The following is a 24,415-nucleotide window of genomic DNA, read 5'->3' as shown; positions in this document are numbered from 1 at the left end:
AGAGAGAGAGAGAGAGAGAGAGAGAGAGAGAGGGGAAGAGAGAGGGGAGAGGGGGAGGGAGGGACGGAGGGTGTACAGGAGGAGGGGGATTGAGAAAGAGAGGGAGAGAAAAGGAGAGAGAAAGGGAGAGAGACCTCACTCATTAGCATTCCACAGCCATGGACTAAACGCTGACAACTAACAGAGATATCCAGCTCTACACCACTGCATGCATTTTCCCCCCTTTGTCTTCTTCCCCTGGCCCTTCAATTCCAGCGGACAGATCTCTCGTCACAGCCAACACATTTTTATGTATGCCTTCTCCACTCTTTTTGCACGAATGGACCTCGTGCACTAGAGAAAAAAAAACCTTCTAGTGAAGTAGAAAAAAGGGGTTGAGAGTGATGTTGTAAAAGCTGTGCAGAAGTGACAGCGCTAAGCACTCTCGCTTTACTTGGGAGAGATATACAATTGTGTGTGACTTGACAAAATAGACGTGGGAGACGTTTTAAATTGTAATCTTTACGGCTATAATTTAGATATTTCAGGATTAAAAAATATCTACAAACTGTTTGCTATATGACATAAAATAAACTATAAAAATAGTATTTCCAATTCAATAGGTCCAACATTTTCCAATTCTTCAACGTTTTATATTAAAACAACATAATCTGCTGGATAAAATAAACACAGATTTAATAATAACGAGGTCGTTCCACATTTCTAAAAGTTGAAAAGTTAAAGTTGTGCTTTGAAATAATTATTTGAAAGACATATAATAATTTACTATTTAAAAATTATTAAACAAAGGTATGTCTTAGAAAAATGTATGAAAACGGTACAAGGTTAAATGAGTGATACAGGGACTACCAATGACATTATTTGGACATGTTGCTTTTTTCAGATGACTATATCTTAATATGCATTCATGTCTTGCCCAACAATGACAGCTGTTCATCTGATAGTAACTTCTTTCCAAGTTTTCTCCCCTCCCACCCGGGGCCCCTGGTCTCTGTCTTGCTTTGTTGTTTTAAAATATGCATGTCTCTCCGGAATGCCAGTCACGGGTCCAAACTTTGTGTGTCCCAACCTCCCACATGATGAAATGATCCTTTTAAAGCGGGCTCAATATGTCTCAATCTGCACTCCTCTTCCCTCTCTAAAGCTTCTGGGTTCGGGACAGAGCCCAGAAATATATTAATTAAAACGCACTACCACAGACTTGTTAGCACTGGAGAAGAAGTGGCTGGATCAAGTCAAGCTCAGTCAACGGATGGATGAAGATTCACGGCAGGAAAAGAGAAAAAAGGTAAGGCTCATTTTTACTCCCTCTCTCCCCCTGTCTATCTTTCTCTTCCACTCTCTCTCTTTTTCCTCCCTGTGTGTGTGTGTGTGTGTGTGTGTGTGTGTGTGTGTGTGTGTGTGTGTGTGTGTGTGTGTGTGTGTGTGTGTGTGTGTTTTGCACGGTGTTCTTGTGTGTTCCTCGGACTGAAATGGATAAAGCCAGGGGGAGTGAGTGAGAAAGAGAGAGGGGAGGGGGAGGAGGGATATATACGTAAAAAGTGAAAGAGGATGGGCATTTGTCTATGAGTGTGAGTGTGCGTGTGTGTGTGTGCCCGTTAAAATGCATGCGTGTGTGCTTGTCATCACAAATAAATTAAACAGCACGTGGCATTGAAGTCCAAAGGGAACGTTTTCTCACAGTTGTGGGATATATACAGTATAAGGATGGACTCATGTTCACACAAATGGAGGTGTTTCTCTTGTATGTGTGCACGCGTACACACATACATTAATGATGTGCGGAATAAATCACACTACTAGCATAAAGAGAGACCCGGATGGTCGGAAAGGAAATGCTTGGTTTTAAAGGGGAAAAGTGTGAATCGGATGTAACAGAGCGTTTGCAGCTCAAGAGGAGCTCCTAATTCATTCTGTCAAGTTTGAGAGGATGTGGTGTGTTTCTTAGCGGCAGAGGGATGCCATTATAAAAGACAAAGCGACTCAATAAAAACTAATGCTGGTGCGTTTAATAATCAGCTGTTAAGTGCATAACATTCAGGGGAAAGCTAGAGAGGAAGTCAGTTAACCTGTTGCTCATGGTCCAAACACAACTGCAACCTCAATACTGTGATAACATCCCATGAGCCCCTGCAGCATTGTATCCCATAATAATCCACCCTCTCCAAAAATGTAAACAGACCAACACTCGGAGTCATTGGGAGATCTGCACAAACAAACTGAATTGAATTACTGTGTTCATTTATTAAATTCAGAAATGTTAATAGACATCCCAACAGTGTGATTATGTCAACATATGGGAGGCCATGCAGCAGGGCCTGGGCTTACATACCTGATAACGCCTGCTTTTCAGTCATATTTACGGCTTCTCCTTCTAATACACTCCAGATGGTGTGTGACTGTGCCACCGCAGTCAACGAGCTCCTCAATTTTTACTCAGCAGCATTTTGTTGCAATTACATCAGTGCTGAGACAGATTTGATTGGTGACCCATTTTCGCAGCATTATACAAAACTAAAATAATAAAAGTTCGGCCACTAGTGAGCTCTGCTTTATGTGCATGCAAAGTTTTTTTAAACTGCTCTGATGTGGACTTTTAAGTTTAACTGAAAACCGTTACGGTCTCAGATCGTCTCCACTTCATGGTTTGACGGATTAATATGTTATAAAGACAAAACATACAGGACGCATTCATGCCTGACCAATCTTTTCTGGAGCCTGTGCGTTTTTTCAGCCAGTCACTCAAGCATAATAATGCTTGTAAAGATATAATCCACTGAGCCTATACCCTCTGTAGTCCTTATATTATCCGCTGACAATGAATTACCAAGCTTTTTAGCAGGTATCCAACCTCTCCACTAAACACATGTGAATGTCATTTGCCAAGGATTTGGTTAATAGACTAATTCCATTTATATTTTATTACTATAGTTTTACTGTGACATGATAAAAGCTTGCATTTCTGCGGCAGAATAAATATTGTTTTTGGGTGCATTTGTGCAGATACTCGTCAAATTGTTATCTGAAAATAGCAGGCACAACATCGAATCATAAACACATTGATATCTCTGTCTATGCGTCCATCTTAGTCGCTGTTGTTTAATGGGTGGTTTTACTGTCAAATATTACATTACATTATGTTACTTGTTAGACGCTTTTATCCAAAGCGACTTACATACTCAATACTGTGGGCAATCCCCACAGGTGCAATTTGGGGTGAAGTGTCTTGCCCAGGGACACAACGACATGCTGACTGCAGTGACGCACTAGTCCACTCCAAATATGGAGTTCATATTGTTGCTATCTGTGTTTACCTGGACTGCTGTAGGTCTATTTATGATTGACTGAAACGATGCTTTGAAGGGTCTTTTTTACCCATACCACGGGGAACCGCTGCTTACGGTGCCTCCATTGCCTCCCTTTAGTCTCCATGTTGGTGCTCTCCCTCTCTCTCTGCCTCTCTCAGCCACCTTAGAAGACATGCGGCATGTTGATAAATACATGTCTTTTTTCCATCTTACTCAGCACCATCCATCACATTTGTATGTCCATGTTACACTGCTGTGCTTAAGGGAAGGTGGGGGGTGCCAGGAGTCGTGCAGAAACACTCTAAATCGTCAACAAGGGATGTATTGCTCTCCTTACAATAATTACTTGATCATTCGCGTTGTTCATGTTATAACGTGCTGACTTGTCTTAATTCGGACGATGCCAGGGTAATGCTGTTTGGAGAGCGGTCTTTTGCAGGGCTCTGTGGGTTAATAACCCCTTCACGCACCATAACCACTGTGTTTTGATCCCATAATACGTTAGATAGAACGTTTCTCTGGCTTGCCCACGGCTTGGACCACTCTACAGAAGACCAGTCGCCCTGTGGTTGCAAACTCTTTGTGGCCCCACATACCGCCGCTGTGATTATAGAAGTGCCTCCTCTCCCTTGTTAAAGGAGCAAAGCTCTAATCTAGCCTCTGTGTCGCCCCTAAAGCCAGCGTGCTATAGTGAAAATGAGCGTGCGTGTGCGCGAGTGTGTGGGGAAGAGTGAGTGGGGGTCGGAAGGAGAGAGAGAAGAGGGGAAGGGGAGAGTGAGAGAGGGAGAGCAAAAAGGAGGGGGTTATAACGGAGTGGCCCTCTCCTTCTCTTGAGTGACACGACCTCTCTCTTCTCTTCAAAGGCCATGCAGAAATAAACGCATCTCATTTGAATGGCGATTTTTCTTGGTGGTATTTCAGCGCCAATATTTCTGGGATAGGAATGTGTATTTTTTTCCTCTTCAATATTGAATTCTGTGATGGTTCTGGTGGCGGGGTAGCCTATTCAATATTCCCATCTCTCCACATGCAGCATTCTGCAGCAAGTGTGGTATTTTGTCCATGACTACACCACCAACACCCCCCCCACACACACACACACACACACACACACACACACACACACACACACACACACACACACACACACACACACACACACACACACACACACACACACACACACACACACACACACACACACACACACACACACACACACACTCCCGCACCCCCACCCCGTCCAAATTCATTTGCATCCGCTGATGATATCAGTAAAGAATTGCTGGCACCGTATGAAGCAGGGTGGGGGAAGAAGGCTTATTTGGATAAAACTGGACCGCAGAGTGGACACGGCCCTAAAGGTCAGTCGCCCATTCATGTCAAGGTGGCAGGGGGTGTGTGTGTTAGGGGGGTCGGCATGGGATTGCCAAAGAGGCTTATTTGAAAGCGGGCGTATATTTGAGGCAAGGGAATGAAAAGGAGTGGACCACAAAGCTCGTCATACTTCAAATACGCCCCGTCACATCTTCACTCTTTCCTTTGCATACTTGCGGCGACTATAAGGGAGGTTGGGTCTCAGTACTATGGCATGGCCTGCAGAACATGCAGCAGAAAATAAAACATGTGGACGACAAGGTGGATCATAGAGGTTTAGGTGCACAAAAGAAGAGGTTCCCTTTGATTTGTGCAAATAAAATGCTGGATTCATTCAAATAAGGAGGCCAAGAAAGGTTGTCAGAAAGTTCTTTTAAAGCTGCTGGAGCATTTCATGTAATCTCGCGGGGTTGGGTAGAGCACTATAATGCTGAGAGATAGAAAACCTTTCTGAAAAGATTATTTATAGCACCAAAATAGGGTTTGCCATAGAGGAATCATATAATTTTCTGATTATGGGCTACTACAATGTTGTTAATAGTGCAGAATGTCAAGGATTCACTTCTAAAGAAAAAACCGAAAACGTATGAATATAATATCATGTATGCTGTAAAGTGTAACTGCCATGTAGTGTTTCTAGATAAGTGAAGAAAAAAAATCAGGTATGTCGCCAATATTTGAAATGTGTGTTACATTTATTGAAGGATTATCTTATTTCACATACATCTAAGATGTTAGTATGATAATATAGTATATTACCGTTGGACAAGATCCAGCCTGCTAACCACCAAATATGACTTAATGTCAACAATATCACACAATGGTAAAACACGCAATAAAACTGCAACATATATTTCACATTAATGAATAAATCAATTAATGCACTCTCCTGCCGTGCTTAAACCAATACTTCCAGGGCATAGGTAGCATCCAGCTCGCGCGCGCGCGCGCACGCACGCACGCCGGCCGACACACACACACACACACACACACAAACACACACACACACACGCACACACACACACACGCACACACAATTAGGTGAGATATACTGCAGTGAAATGATTTACAATTACCCTATAATTATTTCTAAAACTATATTAGTGGCCAAGTTATAAGTGCAACCATGCAGTCTAAACTTTATTTTCAGTGTGGTGGCTGTGAGGGATTATTGGACGCCTTAACCGAGCGAAAATGGTCACAAATTGCTGGTTGTCGAGGGGCGAATGACAAGATAACGAATATGAGAAATGTTGCCCCTGACACCTCGGTTCATATATCATTGCAAAAAGCTAGCAATCACTCACATGTTGCCTTGAGTATTATTGCAGCTAAATATCGTGTTTAAGTGTTGTGTCAAAATTGTGCATTTATTTTACCCCAAAAAACTAAAATTGATGTATAATATGATCACATTTAGTTTTGAATAACAAAAGCTTTTCAGTTTACAGCACCTATTGATAAATACAATATCCAAATATTTGTAACCTGTTCGGTTATAATGTGGAGTAAGGTGAACAATAACATGAATTGATGCACAGTGAAGCTCGATCATTTCAGATGCTCTGCATTGATTGCTGCACTAATAGTGCTTGTGCCCCTACACTCGCGACCAGGCATTTACCACTGCTATCATTATTACTCATCATTATTAGCCTACTGCTTACTGTATAGCTATAACTGCTGTTATTGCACCATGATTATCAGCGATGATGTTACAGGGAAGACGACTAAACTGTGTCTATAAGAAATAATCGTTGCGGTGTGCGATGAGTGGGGGAGATTACTGAGTGGGTGAGAGTGGAAGTGTTTTAAGACATATTACTGACCATTTTACACACGATATACTCTTTTATTTGACCATGTTTTTTTTAAACCCAGCTCTTAACACCTCTCAACAGCAGTAAATCATCATGTATTTTTATTATATAAACTATCAACAATGCACTGGACATAGATGTATTGTTTGCTTGTGGTATACTTCCCCAGTAGTGATGGAGCTTGAAAGTGATAGTATCTATCGATTTTGTCAAGAGGGGGAGTCACCTGCCGCCCTTCCCCTCCCTCACCCACTTTGACATTAAAACTTCTCCCATTTTCAGCTTGACCACTGATCAGCTGGTTTGCCATCTTGACCCCTCGGATGCCCATTTCAATTGATTATGGTGGTGGAAAAAAAACAAGCAAACGTAACACTGTCAGTATTTAGTCGATTTGAGCTGGATCGTGTATTAGTCTTACTCAAACGGTAAGCTTGCATAGCAGGCTCTGCAAGGCTGTGATCGCGCTGTGGCATGCACGATACACAACGTTTTTAGTGTTTGAGTGCGCTAAACCGCGGCGCTTTGTTGTGGCATCCCTCTGCGCCCCTGTGTACTGTGCCTGTGTGCGTAAAGGCAGCCTCTCCGTCTCAGACCCTCCGTGCTGTTATTGTTTCTACCTTTGTTTGCTAGATGGCGCTCTGCGTTGTGGGACCCTCTGACACAAGAACCGCCTCATTCCCTCTCTCTCTCTCTCTCCTCGGCTCTGCTCTCAGTCCACCGCGCAGCACAAGGCAGCTTCACAGGGCCGTTTCTTAACCAGGGATTTCAGCAGCTGCAAACGACTCTAATGCAACCCGCCGCTGCGAATAGTGGGGGAGTTTTATAATTGCATTAGCTTATGTCGACTGACAATTTTTGTTTGTTTTGTTAAGCTGTGGAATCACGTCGATTAAAACTAGCGATCAGCAATGCATTTAATTTTTAATGTAAACTGATAATCACACAGACTATCGCACACTATTTGAGCTTAATTAATTGTTTGTTTAAGCGATGTAACTTTGCAGGAAATATACACGAATACACATTTAAATTATCTTGAAAGGAATACAAGAAAAATAATTATCCAATTTCAAATACATAATCTCCTATTAATTTAAGTAAAGACAGGCGTGCTTAATCTGACGGTGCAACAGAGAGTTAATTTCAACTAAAACACACAGCAGAAGTTTATAGCACTTGCTTGTTTATTTTTTTTTAAAAACATTTTTAAATAAACGATTTATCCTGACACATACTTTGTCTGAGGAAGAATGCCTTGGGTGCAATAATGCAAAAACAGCGTAATATTCGCAAAAAATATGTAAACATTAACAGAAATAAACCTTCATAATATTTGTTTTTTTTAAAAACATTTTTTACCAATCAAACGATCAGCTGTCCCACTTTATAATCTGTTTTAGATTGGTTGCAACCAAGAAGAAAAAAGGTCCATTGTATTGTTTGCTGAGTGGCCCACTCTGCTCTAAGATATACTGCTGCAGTTACACTTTCACTAAATAGCAGCTTGTCGGTGTCTGACGTTGATGAATGTGTTGGAGACTTGGAGAGCCTTTTACAGCTGTCTTAAAAAGCGCCGTGGCCCCAGACCAGCCACAAACGGATCAGGTGCAGGGGCCTTAACACGGCAGTCAATGACAAAGAAACATGCACTTTTCACACATTTGGAATACGCCACACCTGCAAAGAAAAGTAAATTCTACAACTTTATTGTATTGGGAAATTAAGTCACCTTTTCGGTTTACTTGGGTAACGTCAATTGTAAAGATACCAATCTGATGTAAATTCTAAAATGGGAACATTAACGAAAGAGTGTACGTATTCATTGTGTAGGAAGATGAAATGTTTATTGTAGTTGTGAACTGCTTTATCATGGTAACCAACTGCAAACTATGATTTGTTTCACCATCTGTTAATTTGCAAACATATAATTTGACAGGCTGAGATAATGGATTTCCTCTTATGTGGCTGAATAAAAACAGTGTAAGTGCAGCATGTGGGCTAATGTGTGTTCTGGCTTTTTCCTTTACTGTGGCTTCATCTGAATTATGTGAAGACATCCGCAATTCAAATGCACAACCCAGAATTATAAGGTATAGCCATTTGAAATATTATAATATAATTACAAGTTGATTTCATCTTATTTTGCTAAAAGTATATTCATATATTGTTTATCCTATTTAAAAGTTTCAATTAAAAAAAAAACACGAACACTCTTTTGGGCACAGAAATTACGGGATTGTTATCTTTCTGGCACTTTTTCACCCTAACCAAGGCAATATTTAATTGTTGATTGAGCTGTATTTTCCACTGTCTTACACACACATACACATACACATACACACACCCCCTCCCCGTTAGATGCTGGGTGGTGTGGCACAGCAGGTTCGCTTGTTGGCTACTGTACACGGGGCTTCTCCACCTGCAGCTCCCCACAAGACACAAACCCAGTCAGGCTTCACCTCATTTCCTCCACAGCCGCGTCTTCTCTCACTGCTATTTACATGAGTTCGCCTGCACTTTTACTAACACATTATTAGCGAGCAGGGGAGAGAGGGAAGCAGCCATGGGCCCGTCATACATTTTGAGTGTTTGAGTAAGGCTCTTTTGGTATTTGTTTTCCTCGACTTAACAAGCCATCATCTCACACATGCATATAGAATTGCAATTGCTCAGAGATCCCGCAGGCAAAGGGCGGGTTGCAGGTTCAATTAAGCTGGAATAATGCATGGTGACAAAGCGTATGATGACCTCGATTGAAATTGATCAGAAAACTCATTCACCAAAAAAACACACACAGTAGCCTCTTTGTTTTGACTCGTTGTTGCCTCTTTGTATCCACACTGAGGCCTATTTGCCTCTTTCAAATCGCAAAGCTACTTTGATTTTGGGAATAATTCCAACGCCTGAATAAAAAGCAAAGCATTTAATACCACCAACCTATAATTCGCTCGTTTTTTTTACATCTCTTTCTTTCCTTCCTTAATCGAATTTGACACATTTAATCTGGTGTATGGATTTTAAACCATAAGCAGCCATTTGGGCTCCATCCATGGAATGACAGAGAATACGAAGGTTTGTCATAATTTCCTAAATAGAAAACAAGATATTTCACAGCCACAGTGGGATTTTAACGAATTAAAATATCTCACTGCTTGCCTGTGATAAACCGGTGTAGGATTGAGGAGCTCGCTTGTTAAGTAACTTGCTGTCAGTATAGTTAGCAGTGCTCTGATATAGACGGTGGCTGCAGAGCCTCATCTCTTGGGGTTTTAATTAACAAGCTGTCTCAAAGCTGTGGAGCTCCATCAAACAGCCCCTCTCTCTCTCCCTCTCTTTCTCCACCAGTAAATCCTCCTCCCGTCAGTGCCTTGGGCTCTCTCTCAAACTTTAGACATTCTGCTTCCCAAATCAACTTGTTACCACAGAATGTGTAGCAGATAAGGTGTAACTATACTCTGAGAAAAATCGCAAAATATAAATTGCGTTTTTCAATTTTTGCTTAGCATTTATTAACACGCACTGCTTTATCCACTAGACTTCCACTATTCTGGTTGGTTTAGCCTTGCATGAAAAACTGTTGCTTCTTTCTGACGATGCTGTCAAGTAAGAATATTTATATAGTCTGTTAAAGTGGATGGAATCTTTCAATCTGCTTCACAAATATTAGATTATGCACCTATAACATGCAACAAATGTTCTGGATGATCTTAAAGCATATTTAGAATCTCTAATTTAAAGATATCCATTAGAAAAAGGAGGTGGAATATAACTAGGGGAGGTAAATTAATGTGTAACACTCGCAGGGGGCATATTTCTGAATAAGTACATTTGGTACTTTGCAGTGATATAACAAAACTTGTGTACTTTACTTATATGAAATTTTCTACGCAGGACTTACATTTAATTGAGTATGGTTATATCGCAGTATATCTACGTTACCTCTTTAACTATACTTGAAAATGTTTATTTAAGGATGTGACCCTGAGGTTTTATATCACAAGGATACATATTGCCGTTAAAAAAACCACTTAATATAATGAAGTTTACTATATGTTAAACTGAAGGATGTCATACAAGGACGGACAAGCCCTTTAAGGAGGAAAAAACATTTATAAACGTCTGTGTGACTGAGTGTTGTTTACATTGGCGGTTGGTGAAACAGTCAGTATAAACCGCCAGCCTCCTCTTGATTTACCACAGCATTACAGGGTGTAAGAACTGGCTTCAGAGGAGATTTTTCTTTTGTGGGAAAGAAGCAGAAATCTCCCTCTATCTCTCCCCCTTCCTCTCTGTGGTAAAGTTGGTGCTGGGCTCCCACCGTGGCCCAGGCGGGGGTAATTTGATAGCAAGGCAAGGTCAAGACAGTGCGCTGTCCATGGTGCTACGGCGGGGCAGGCTGTTATCATCAAATTAGACAGGACAAGTTTCAAATCGATGCCACCCCCGGATGTCTGGAGACCGCCAGCAGTCGGAGTTAAAGTCCTAACAAGTCCCCCCTGACAGGTCAACGCCTCTACACAAACACACACCTCTGATGCTGCAGCCTACAGGTCAGCAGCGCTGTGTTGGCGAGATAAGCACCAATCCCATTGAAGGCTCTAAGTGAAATATAGCTTTAGGTCCACTGTTAGTCTGCGGGCTCTGTATGAGACTCGGACAGCTGAGGCTGGGTGTTGTGCTTTCATAAAGATTTTTTTTTCTACACTTGAATTTCTTATGCTTGCCGATTTATTCGACAGTCTTTATCTGTTTGTGTGTCATATTTAGCAGACACAAATATACCCATCATACATCTGGGTATATAATAAACGACATGCACATATAGTTACAGAATGTCGAAAGTTCAGGGAAAACATAACTTTTCCGATAATATATTGAACTGTGGAAAAAAGGTTGCACGGTCAGTAGCATAAACGGTGTGCTTTTCATCCCGATAAGATCAAAGAATTACATGTTTTATGTATCTTTTTGATCCATAAAAAGCAAAAAAAATGAATTGTTATTAGTCATTTTCAGATCAAACACGATGTCGTTATGAACTTATTTTTCAAGTGCACCTCACTTGCCTGACATGAACTGAATTTAATTTGTTTTAGACTCAGAACATAGAAAATAATGTATTTTAATTGGCTACGTTATTTATTGTATTCAGATTAGCTAGCTCTTTCTAAAGAAAAAAAGTACATTTGTACCTGCAATTTAAAAGTGTTGCTACATTAAAACCTGTTTTAGAAAGTATGTTAACCAACTCTATCTTTATTTTTTGTAATGTCTAGATTCTCAAAAATGTATTGCAAATCGTTGGATACAAAATAATTGAGCATATGAATAACTATCTTGATATTGTTCGAATAGAAACAATGAAAAGTTGCATTTTACCTATAGTTGCATTATTATTTTTTTCCACAGAATAAATTGCATTAGTAACAATGCATTAGAGAAAGATCAGAAGTGGATGAGTTGAGAGGGGATCTCAGAGAGAACGGAAGAGAGCACTGATTAGAGCTGCTGCCAATCTGTCAGCGCCTGACAGCTTTTGCTGCAGGGATAAACAGCAATAAAGCAGAGTTGGCCGCTGTGTCGTTAACTTCACACACGCTATCACACGCGCACAGCTCGCCACCGGAGGAGCAGGTAAATTCACTCAAGTCCTCACAGGGCCCTGCTCGCCTATCATCGCCTCTGTCTCCCTCCCTGCATGTCAAACTACCCCTTCCTCCCGTCCTTCCTCCGCCAAACTCTCCTCTTTTCATCCTCCCTGCTGACTCAGGTGGCAAACACAATGAGGACCTGAGCGACAAGAAAGAAAGCTATTCAACCGGATGGAGAGATTGTGCACAAGAAAGAGAGAGAAAGAACCGTTATATTTGAATGGCTGATAAATAAATGAAATAGATGGGAACAGAGTCTAAGCCGGCGGGATAGGAAGGAGGGGTTAGGCATCAGAGAGAAGGATGCAAGGTGACTGCAGGCCCTTTAATAACACAAGTATATTAACTCGCTTAACCACGGAGATTCAAAATGAACCCAACTTCACTTAAGGGGCCTTGCAAACCATGAAATGCACATCCAAACATACACCTGCCAATCCCACCACCTATATTCCTCCAAGCCCTCTCCCCCTCTCTCTCCATCCAAGCTGTCTGTCATGGTGTGGCCCGGCTAATTTGAGTTCATTGGATGGCAATAATTTCATTTAGACCTTCATCTCTTTTTGGGCTGGATGTAATGAGGATGCAGGGTGCTGCCAGTAAAGGGCCGCTCCCACAGTAATAATAACTTGGATTTTTATTCTTACCCCACGCACTGCCGTGTTTATCCTCGGAGGGCTGGGTCCACATGAAACTCATCTATAATGTGTGATTTCATATCGCGTTGCACTCTTTTTTTCACAGAGATTTTAAATCCAAAAGAGAGAAGATGGTGGGCTATAGCTCAGGAGGAACACTGCAAAAATAGTTGTTTTAACACACATTTCATTTGATGTTGCACCCAGAGTTGTTTGTCTTATTTTTACACGATATCCAAATATTTAAACGAGCAATTTACTGAAAAAGGTAAACATTTAAACTGCAAACAATGAGTGGTTTGACACTTTTAAACAAAAAAAACAAAACGTAAAATATGAGGCTGATGAACCTTTTTTGCGGTGTAAGTCCAGGCTTTTCTCTAACCACCAACTAATCGATATCTCACCAACTCCAATGCAATATTGATCTAGGGAGGATTGTTCTTTAAGGATTTCTGGAAATACCTAATTATTTCGTTGCTTTAAGTGCAAGAAAATATTGTTTCATTTACAGTCGACCTTCTTCGATTTATTACGGTTGCTTAAAATAAGACTGTGCCCTTAATTGTATTCCCATGGACTTATCGAGTTATTGTTCGTACTAATAAGAGGGTTTATAAGGAGACTGTATCTATTATTTCCTAAAGAAAGAACTAAGAGCCATTTTCCGATGAAAAGTCCACTTTATTCAGAAAAACTCAACTTTGAGAAAAGTAATACAATTACAATAAAAAGTGGTTTTAGATGTATGTTCGTTGAAGATTATTTTCTGCATATTCTTAACTAAAGAAACTTACTTTTTCTTTTTATATTTTTGGTTGCATTATTGTTGTTTTTTAAATAATTTCCGTTAAGATATTGTCAAAAAGCGTAGGATAACGGATTATCCAGGTGGTTATGTATTCATTAAATGTATATATATATTTTTCGTTTTACTAAAAGCAATTTAGTTGTATAAGTTTAACATTTTTAAATACATAATACTTTTATAAAGTAGCCTACAGTTGTATTTTAATTTAGGTTGCCATTGTCTAATGTAGATTTTTATGACATAAAATATGTGATAATAATTATGTGTAGTGTATTAGGTCGGTATTATTAAGGTTTTTGATTCTCATAAAAAAAATGAATGTGCATTATTATATTAGGCTATATAATGATTGGTCCTGTGTTTATCAACACTATTTGTGTATTAATCGTTGGATTAAAATGATCAAATGTGTAAAAAACCTGACATTCAAGTCGTTGTAAAGAGAAAAATAATGTAACAAATAAAATTGGGTGTCATTTACAGTTGAGTAATGTGAGAATTGAATGAATGCTCTCTTTAATTTTGTATGTGTATATTGTCAAAAACTACCGGGGGACATTATGCATCACAATAAAAGTTGTTTTGGTTGGCCAAGTCTCGACAGGAAACACAGAATCCCACATGAAATTAAGGCAAAATGTTGCCATGAAATTCAAAAAATTACAGAGTTCTTAAAAATCACATTATTGGTGTTAAGTTTCCCGATATCCAGTAGTTTTTTAAGCTTTAGAAAGGTCCCGATCACAGGCCTACCTACACCCCATTCATCCGGAATGCCATTCATCAAGACAAAATGACCAATTTTCCACAGTAAGCCGTCGGTGGCCTGTTAAACTAGGCCAATGAGCGGTGGTACACTTCGTTTCCTACCTCCTTCATCACTGTTTGCCTAACACTGTTCCACTTAAATCATCAGAGTATAGCCCCAAATCTTAAAAGTCAGAGCCCATTCTTCAAATGTATTGCATTTCAGAGGGTGTTTCTTTTACTGCGGGAGTCTTTAGGCCAGCAGAGTATCAGAGGAGGTGTAATTGAGGGGGCGGTGAGGGGATAGAGTAGCGGTCCGCCTGAAAGCTGCCATTAAAGCCAAATGGACTGAACACCGTAAAACGGCTCTGCCAACAGCTGTCCCACAATCGGAGTCTTATATGCCAGGATCCTCAAGCACGCACACATTAGGGCAAAGCTGCTGATGTAGTGGCTGCTTAAAAGTATTAGACAGCAAAGCCGAGAAAAGAAAATACCATAGAGAAACCACATGTAATATTCGTATTATTTTACAAGGACGCAGACTGATTTGGGTCTCTAAAGGCATTGTTCACCTCTCTACAAGTGTTAGTCTTCTTAATAACCTGGGGAATTGCAATTTTGCTGGGGGAGCCGATTTGCTTTACATATTTCCACACATTATGGTCGTCCTTTTTCATAAGAGCCCCAAAACAGGTGAGAGGGAGAGGGATGGCGAGACAAACTATGTTTCTGCGTGTGCACGCGAGGACAGAAAGCTCATATCATTCACAGGTTTACACAAGTTACTTTTTGCGCATGGATTTGCCTAAAACGTTTTAATGGCTGATACTTTATTTGTAATGGTGTTTCACCACAATTGTGCATGATGGTTGATAGCTCGCATATCAAATGATTCCACTCATTAAACAGATAGAAATGAAAGTAGACCTATATATTTGCATGTTTCTATGGAGACTCTTGCACCCCTTAAGAGGCACAACACCCTACCTGGTGCAACACCTGTGCCCAGACGCGCATTTTTAAACAAGTGCTGCACCTTCCTCGCCCTGCACAATAAAGCCAAGACACACTCTTTCCTAAATGTGATGTCTGCGGCTCCAATTGTCTTCTCAGTCTGCGAGTCCTTATTAGAATAGAGAAGGAGAGAGGCGATTGAAGAGGAGTTGTTTCCACTGGATTAAATGGTTTCTCTGCAAGTCAATGAATATGTAATGATGTCTAACGAAACCGGCCAGTGAGTTCTGTGCTGTGGTACACAGGCCCTATTAAAGAGCTCTTCTGCTGGGGAAGAACACAGCATAGAGCCGGGACAGAGAAAAGAGGGGCAGAATAGGGGAAGGGAAGAAGGGATACAATCTTGAATGCACCTCCAAGCTTAAGCCAGACATTCTCCCTCAGTCAATAGATGAAAAAGTATTTGCGCACGTACTGAGAGAGAGAGAGAGAGAGAGAGAGAGAGAGAGAGAGAGAGAGAGAGAGAGAGAGAGAGCGAGAGAGAGAGAGAGAGAGAGTCTTTCTTTGAGCAAGGGTGGGGGGTGAATTTACATTTTTTTAAACTGCTTTGGAAATATTGTTTCTGATAAGCAGTCATGCCAATAAAGTAATTGAATTGAATTGATAGAGAAGGGGCGAGAGGCAGAGAAAGAGAGTTCCTCCACCATGATTGTTAAAGATATTTCTCCCTTAGTATAGGCTACCCGATAAAACATTGATTGTTGCAGTTAGTTGACCCGTAACATTTGGGGGTTAGTTCTCTCTTCTGAGCTGAGCATATCATTATGCAAATAGTGATCTGACAGTGATCCGCTGGAGGAGTGCTGAAGAAGAGAGAGTGTGTGTTGTGTGTGTTTGAGGGGGGCTGTCAGAGGGGTGACATTCCAACTTTGCCTAATGCCTGGTTCCTTTGGAAATAGTTCATCTTCTGCGGGGATGGCGTGCATATCAGAGAGGGCCGGAGCGAGCAAGCGTGACAACAACTCTCTTAAAGTAAAAATTGAAATATCAGGCTGTGTCAGCAGCACAGGGGTTCCCCCAACTTTTTCATGTCAAGGGCTCTACCCCACCCACCACTCCTCCCCAAAATCTGCCATTACAGCAGAGACCCCCCATTTGGCAGAATTTCATCCTAAAGCTCCGCAGCTGATGCTATTTTATGTTCTAGATATGATTCAGTGTGGAGCTGCCTGTAACTGTCTGCACCACAATAGCTGGGAGAGTGAGACATATAATCAAATCAGTCATACATATTATACATTCACACGCTGTGCTAACTTCTAGCGAGTAAAAAGACAGACGCATCAGACTGTTTCTCGGTTGGTGAGGGGATCCCTCCTCGGGAGAGTCCCGGGGACTTTTAGGAATCACCGAGAAGAGCTCAGACTAGCACCGCAGACATGAAGAGATCATCGGTGGCTTTGGAAGTGGGGAGACAGCTACATGTGACAACGTGATGCATGAGTGGTCAATCTGAAAGCAGGGATATTTATCACAAGGGATAAAAGGGATATAGTTTATATTAAGTCAAATGCTATGAAGCAGAACTAGACACTCAAAAACTTTTGCCAAACTTCTATCTAACACGTCTTAGGGCATAACATAATTCCTGACCGAATATTTAATTCATTTAGATGTAGTATTAGTCGTGTGCCTTTGATGATCACTGACTGGAGGTGATAATTTAAAGAAGCCCACTACATCATTCCTGTGGACAGAAGGCAGGTTATTTAATTACAACTACGGAAATTCTCACTTAATAGGCTTCAAGATATTTTCTTTCTCTATATCACATAATTTATAAATGAGATCGTCTTCAACCAAAAAGGTTTTAAACACATATTTAAGGCAGAAAGTTGAGTATTGTGTGTGTGTGATTGAATGCCTCTTTAATCAGCGGCCTGACACGGTGTGAGGGGGACTCGCCTGGTTCCACTTGTTGTTCAGGGGTTAATGGAAAAGATTTCTAAAGATTTATTGAGGGGGCGTTTAATGACCTGATCGGTTTCACCGTGTGAAAACAAATGATGCTGTAAAACCTCGCTGAGTTGGAGGGGGGCTCACTTTGCCAAAATTAATGACCAAAAAGAGGGGAATTACTGTTTATAGTTTGTTTTCCTTTTGACACACTTGAGTGACTTAGCAGCTACACGCTGACGAGAAACGTTTGGAAGATATTGCTTTTTCAGAATAGCCTGACCTATACATGTTTAAAATGTGAAACTATTATCTACTGCTTAACCTAACAGTAAGTGCTATAGTTAACACTGAAATTAAGTGAAATTGGTTATTTGGATTGTTTAGAAACATGACAAAGGAGGCTACCAACGGCCGATTATGAGCAAATGCCTCTTAGTTGTCTTCTCTCTCGGTTAGCTTTCAGAAGTCATTTGAGATGATTTCTCAGGTCATTTTTCACGCGCTGCTCGACTCTCTCGTCCCGCAGCACTGCTTTACACTTTCGGGAGCATCTCTCTGTCTTTCTTCGATGAAATCGTACCTGACTTTCTAGCACTGCTGATTTATTTTTCAACACATTCCTAACGTGCAGTGTTCTGCAACGGCATCAGTAATCTACTCCTGCAAGAAAAACAAGAGGGAATAAAGAGCAACACGAAATACAAAACAATAATAACGTCATAAAAAAACGGGTGGACACAATATAAACAGTAGGATGCCAAAGTTAATTTTATTTGCTTTTCAGAGCTTTAATAGCTTAATTAAAAAATGAAATCAACTTTAAAATAATGATTAAAGACTTTTAAAACTAAAATAGTTACAAACAGAACGAGACAAAGACCGGGCAGGACACTTGTGGTCAAAATCCAAAGACCTTTGCGATATAAAAACAATATGCATGCTTCTTAAACCAACACAACAAAACAAGTCTTCAAGAGCAATTGTCAAAATTAGTCCCCCTTTATTTGCACACTGTACTTTGGATTTAGGCTGCTCTTACATCTTTAGTTCCATTCACATATGGCTTGCTCGATATTATTAAACACAGTGAACAGAGTCTTGTTCTTATTCCTAAGGCAACAATATACAAATTATGGAGTGAAAATGAACTGATTGTAGCTGAAAAGCAGAAAAGATGAGCAATGGTATCTTGAAAACAAAACTCATCAAATAATAAACCAACTTCTTTGCTGAAACCTGGAGAGATCTGAATCACATTAAAAGAAAATTAGGCCTGCAACCATCAGCCACAGTTGTCTCATTACAGCAGGAAGATAATCTACAAAAGCCTTAAACCATACACACAGGAGGGGCAGGATTTCACAGTGTAATAGTTAAACAATGGGAACTATTCGAAGTAAAGAATGGAATATATATATATTTGAGAAAGATGTCTAAGGTATCATAAGATTTAGTACCAGTTTGAGTTTTAACTAATGTCATGACACATTAGAAATGTATTCCATTAAGCCTTGAGTGGTTTATAAAGCACACCCTTGTGGATTTTTTAAATTATGTTTGTGTCATTTAGTCAGATTATGCCGCTGAGCAGGGAGCTGACTTTGTCACTTTTAAGTACACAAGAAGAGTACTTTGGCAGGAGGAAAAAGGGGTAAAAAAAATATATGTTACATTTCTCCAACATCTAAGGAAATATCATTCAGGCTTAGAATAATATTGAAATCTTGGATTTCCTGACACATGTAAGGTGATATATTGAGGCTTTATGAGAGTTTTGAGCTGACTTCTGGCTCCTGTTAAAATGAGATATCCCGCAAACCCATTTTGATGCTTGACTTTAAGTAATTTTAAATATGCTCAGTGTCCTGAATTTTTCATATTCAGCACAGATGTGTTTGCTTTATTTGTTTCATCATATCCAATCATCCGGAGACATCAATTTCAAGGATATCAAATTGAAAAAAAAGGACATATTTATAATAAACACATAGAAACGCACTCTCCACAGCTTCGCAAATCAATCCTAGAGAAATTCTAATGTAAACACTCACAGCTGAAGTATTGGCTCAATATAAAAAACGGAATAGTGGGAATGTGTGTATGAGACATTGCATTTGAATTTAGCTCAAAGTTGAAACATTTAAAAAAGATCTCTTATTATAGCGGTGCAATCCCCAACATATATGGCACAGGTTTTAACTAAATTGACACTAAGCTAAAAGGAAGAATAATTGTTTTAAAATCTGACTGCATGTGCAGAGGAGGATAAAAAAAGTAAAAACACAAAAACCCTTAATAAATGGTCCCCAGTAAAGAGTATGTGTTCACTCTTTGAAAAAAAAACATTTGTGGCGGGCAAGGGATTTCAAAAAAGAAGATGTCCACTGATCAGCTTGATAATATACCTTACAGCATGAGCTGATGTCAGGGTAAGTAGCCCAGGCTTTAGGACCAGGGGGGGGGGAGGAGGGAGAGACTGAGCAGTGCAGACTGGAGGGCAGGCGGGGCATTAGCTCAGTTCAGGCTGATGTCAGGACAATTAGAGGTGCACCACAGTGCATTGTGCACAGCGCCTGTCAGCCTTAATCTCTGCTGCCATGGCCCGTACCCGCAGCCAGGCCACAGCCCACGGGAAGCGCTAACACTCAGGCCCATATTGCTTTGACAGTTGCGCTCATCTAGAAGTAATGCAAAACGTTATTGTGATGTATACATGGTGACCCTGTACTCTTGTCTCCTACAACAACAAGGCTATGTGTTTGCACAGCCAGGGAGGGCTGGAAGGGAAGAATGACACTCAGGGAGAAGGGTGAGGAGAAAAAGATTGGAGGTTACAGACAGAGAGGGGAAGGAAGGAATATCAGAGGATCTGGAACCTTAGCCTCCATTTCTGCATTCCCCTCTCTGATCCATTGCCACACAACTCCATCTCCTCTCATTCCAAGTCATTTTTGTCTATCCTCTACAAATCTTGGTGTTTGTATTTAAGGGAGCTGCTACGTGTGGTAACAGTGTTGGAGGTCTCCTCCGCCTCCTCATCCTCTTTCGTCTCCAGGCTTTTATTGAAGAACCTGAAGATGGAGTCGAAACTCATCCAAGAGGTCAGCTCATGCCGCTCTGTGCCTACAAGTAAAAGACACACATAAAGACATACATTAGCATGGTTCACAAAATATTTGCTTACTGTGAAGCTGGGAGAAAGTGTATGGTAACTAATCTGACATTAATCAATCAATTTAGCTTACACCTATGGAAACACAAAAAGTGAAATTAAGCAATTACAGATGATATTTCTTAGTCTTGTAAGGCCACCAATCCCAAAATGTACTGCATCAAGGCCCAATGCATGAGAGCCTTGACAGCCTATGACCTATTAGTCCAATGGGACAGCCTTTGTATGTTATCCAAGTGGATACCTGATAATCAACGCCACTGCACCTCCCTCTTTCCATCTCAGACCTTCCAACAAAACAAGAGTTATGCACAATAGGGGCACTAAGCGAAACCAGTGAAGCGGTAGTCATTCATTCTTAGGGCTGATTGAGGATAGGCAAGACAGAAGTTGGAGAAGGTAACAAGCAAGCATATCAAGTGCTCTGGCAGTGGTGGGTGGGTGGGTGGGTGGGGGGGGGGGATTGGGGCAGCAGTGCTGGGTTTCCCTCTGACCTCCTCCAGGTTAGCCAGTTCCCAAGTTGGGGTCACTGGAGCTTGAAATCTGGTCCAAGCGCCTCCGGTTGCTGCCCGCCTCGGGGGTTAGGTTATCGCTTGCCAGCATTTTAGTTAGTTAGCTTGCAAACTAAATGGCAGTTTCTGTGTTTCTTCTATGCCAGCTAGTCCTGCTACATAAACACCTCGGCTCTGCATCGGAGCGTCCATGATGAGGACAGATCGTGGCTGCAGCTGTTGCACGCCTCGTCTCCTACTCGCTAACCATTCAGCATGAGCGCTAAGAGATAATGGCCTGTTTCTGCCGCCGCTGGCTAGCAGCTCAGCTGCTTAGCAACTTAACTGTAACTGGACTGGAGAAGCCATATTAAGGTGCCCTCTTGTTTCCCAGAGGGAGAATAGGGTTGCCGCAAGATGATATTAAGAGTTTCATCCCTTTATAGATGGATCTAACAAAAATGTACATGTGTTTACAGAGAAAGGATGAGTGAATACAAGCCCTGAAGTAATGAGTTTTGAATCCTTATTTGCACACTTAACTATTTTTGTCGCAGGGACTTGCATTTGTTTGGAAGATAAGAACATTAAAATGTGTCCCTACAATTTTCTCGGGAGGATTAAAAACCAGGATAAGCTTAGTATCTGAAATCAGTTAGGGTTGCAGGAAAACAACTGGTCCCAGCAGAAAAGGGTTGAAAACCACAACCCTTGTGGAAGAGTCAAATCAGTAGTACATTAAAAATACCACTTTACTTCAGCTCCTCTCTTCAGTGCCTTTCTCCTCCATACTCCTGTGTACATGCGATCGGCTATAAAAAGCTAGACTAGAAGGCCGCAGGGATACAATTAGGAAGCACCTTAAAGGCTCTCTCACTATAGACAGGCCTCTGATGACCACTGCACTGACCCCATGTTTATTAGATTGACCCCTGCCTGGGCGCATTAATGGAGATGGCGTGCATGCGCGTGCACATGTGTGTGTGTGTATGATTGTTAGACTGGGGGTAAGTGTTGGGTCTTAGTGTGTACCTGCCTGGGTTTAGTTGGTGTGTTCTGTTTGTGTGAGTGTGTAATTTGTGTGTACTAGTATGTAAGGGGGTTCTCGATCACTCTGAGATAAGGGACTGTGCCGCACGCTATATAGCAAGCAGGCTGCAGTCAGTGCCTTGGGTCAAATTTACTGGCCTGGCAATCATGGAAGTCAATAACCCGGCACTCTCAGTGACTCTGCTACCTGTGTAGGGCTCAACATAACACCCATCCCTGGAAAACAAAGACACAGCCCTCTCACACCTCTAATCTATCATTTATATCCAATTTGAGGCACTGTGATCTTTTTCCGCCTCCTCCTCCTCCATTTCCCTGGTCTTATCGGTCTTTCTCTCACTAGTGTTTTAACTTCTGTTTTGTCCTTTTTTTTTCTCCCGCAGAAACGATCAATGCCGCAGCGCTCTCTCATTCACCCTGAACTGGTGGTGAACTCCCCCGGAACGCCGCCAGCCTCTCCATCCTATCCCATCGCAGTCCGGGGTCACCAGGGGGGCGTCTCTGTGCCAATATGCAGATGAGCCTGTGCCCCTCCAATGACTCTGGAGTTAAGCTCCACCCCTCTATATGATGGAGCCCCCACCCAACAACACTCACACACATTGAGGCATAAACCCACTCTCACACTGGCTTAAATAGGCCTTTAACAGCTTACGTCCGCTCTTCCTTTAATAGCCAAAGTGTGTCGAACCTAATGGATGTTGTCAAAGCTGAGATGTGACGGCTGATTTAGAGGAGGAACCCCAATGACCAGGCTTCACCAGCCACTAAAGACACAAAGGGAGAGAAAGAGAGGGTGGGGAAAGGGAGAGAGAATTACCTCAGCTATGCCACAAATCATAGTAATATCTTTAAAAGATGTGGGGATCGATGAGGTGTCATCTGGCTGTATCGTGTGTGTGAGTGAACCCATAAACAGCCAATGACCTTTGTCCTCCATTTTAGATGCTTACGCAAAAAGTTTTCCAACCCATAAGCAGTTTTTACTTCTTTCTTCTTTTTTTTTTTAAGGAATTGATTTAATGTATTGTCAAACCAAGTTCTAACGGAAAAAAGAGCAGGTTCCATTTTAATTAGTTGAATTACAATGTTTATCTTGTATTAAACGGATCAAACTCTGAAAATAAGAAATACTGTTTATTGATGTCTGCTTTCTTGCATTAACTGTAAATCAATTAAGTTCCATGTCTTAATTTTTTACAAGATCGCATTGCATTAATTTAATAAAGTTTATTGAAAATGCAATTATGCCCTCATTTATTGTAAATGCAATAATGATGTTACTGTGCGCTGCATAACATCGGCTATTGTCATGGGAAGCACACAAAATAATTATCTTTACTTTCACAATGTGTTTGTAATTAGCATTAGGCATTGGCAAGCTTAACAGAGATTATTTCCGCATGTGGAATGATGACGGCTGAAACCTTGAGGTGAAGCAACACACATACACACACACACACACACCACACACACACACACACACACACACACACACACACACACACACACACACACACACACACACACACACACACACACACACACACCCACACACACACACACACACACACACACACACACACACACACACACACACACACACACACACACACACACACACACACACACACCCTCGGGGGGGGGGATGTTTTACTGTAATGCAGGGAAAAGCAGGTATGCGGTCTGTGATGTAAGCTACCCTTCGTGCTCTCTGCTCAGGTCATGGCAGAGTTTCAGTCCGCTGCTAACCCGTGCCCTGTGTTTGAACATTCCGAGTGTGTTGTCTGAGCCTGGCGAGGCAGCCTCATTATGTGACAGGCAGAGGAGAGTATTTGATCCTGGATATTTAGCCTCCTCCGCTCTGTCACAGCCACTGGAGCCCTCTCAAGGTAATTGACTGACTGTTTGATCTCCCTGTGACTCTACACTGGTACAAGACACACACACACACACAAGTTCACTCACACACACATATGCACTGTAACATCCCCCAAAACACCAAACAATTCAACACGCTCCCCCCAACACACACAGAGTTGTTATCATTTGTGTGCAGTGAGGTAAGGGAACAGAGGAGGAGAGTTTTGAGCTGTAATAAGGGAAACAAGGAAACTCCTCCATAGCTATGGGCCATGCTTTCTTCCCTCCGCACCAAACGCTGCATGCTGTTACAAATGGTAATCGGCTCTGATTGTCACAAATTTCAAAACAAACGCTAGGTGACTGAAAAGCCAAAGTGACGCCCCGAGTGATACTCCGACAGAAAGCCAGAATCAAAGCATGCCGACTATAATTAGGTTCCATCTGGGCTACATTATTTAAAGCCGCACCAGTTAATTGCTTGTGTACAAATGGCCTATTTCATTTGAATCAAACTTTTTTTGTGATTCCTAATTACATTGATGTGAAGGGGCCATATCTCTTTACT

The 24,415-nt window shown here is 41.3% G+C and overlaps 1 protein-coding gene and 1 long non-coding RNA gene across 5 annotated transcripts in view; one reads left to right on the top strand and one right to left on the bottom strand.

Moving 5' to 3' along the window:
• The first annotated feature begins 1,068 nt into the window (after positions 1–1,068).
• LOC117543899 lies at positions 1,069–23,115 on the top strand. The gene is made up of 2 exons (XR_004568615.1): positions 1,069–1,288; positions 22,368–23,115. It is a non-coding gene; the product is annotated as an uncharacterized LOC117543899 (long non-coding RNA).
• The window catches only part of fam172a (family with sequence similarity 172 member A), a 150,659-nt gene continuing 144,258 nt past the window's right edge, over positions 18,015–24,415 (bottom strand). For 3 of the 4 annotated variants that reach the window (XM_034212534.1, XM_034212536.1, XM_034212535.1), the window contains exon 11: positions 18,015–20,394. In XM_034212534.1, coding sequence (XP_034068425.1) covers positions 20,234–20,394 — 161 coding nt within the window. In that variant the 3' untranslated portion in view covers positions 18,015–20,233. Of the gene's footprint in view, positions 20,395–22,698; positions 22,752–24,415 lie in introns of those variants that run through there. The other variant, XM_034212537.1, reaches the window with a different exon arrangement.

The sequence above is a fragment of the Gymnodraco acuticeps genome, unplaced genomic scaffold (assembly GCF_902827175.1).
Source record: "Gymnodraco acuticeps unplaced genomic scaffold, fGymAcu1.1, whole genome shotgun sequence".
Lineage (NCBI taxonomy): Eukaryota > Metazoa > Chordata > Actinopteri > Perciformes > Bathydraconidae > Gymnodraco > Gymnodraco acuticeps.
The sequence above is the reverse complement of the archived record's forward strand: the minus strand, read 5'-3'. Positions and strand labels throughout refer to the sequence as shown.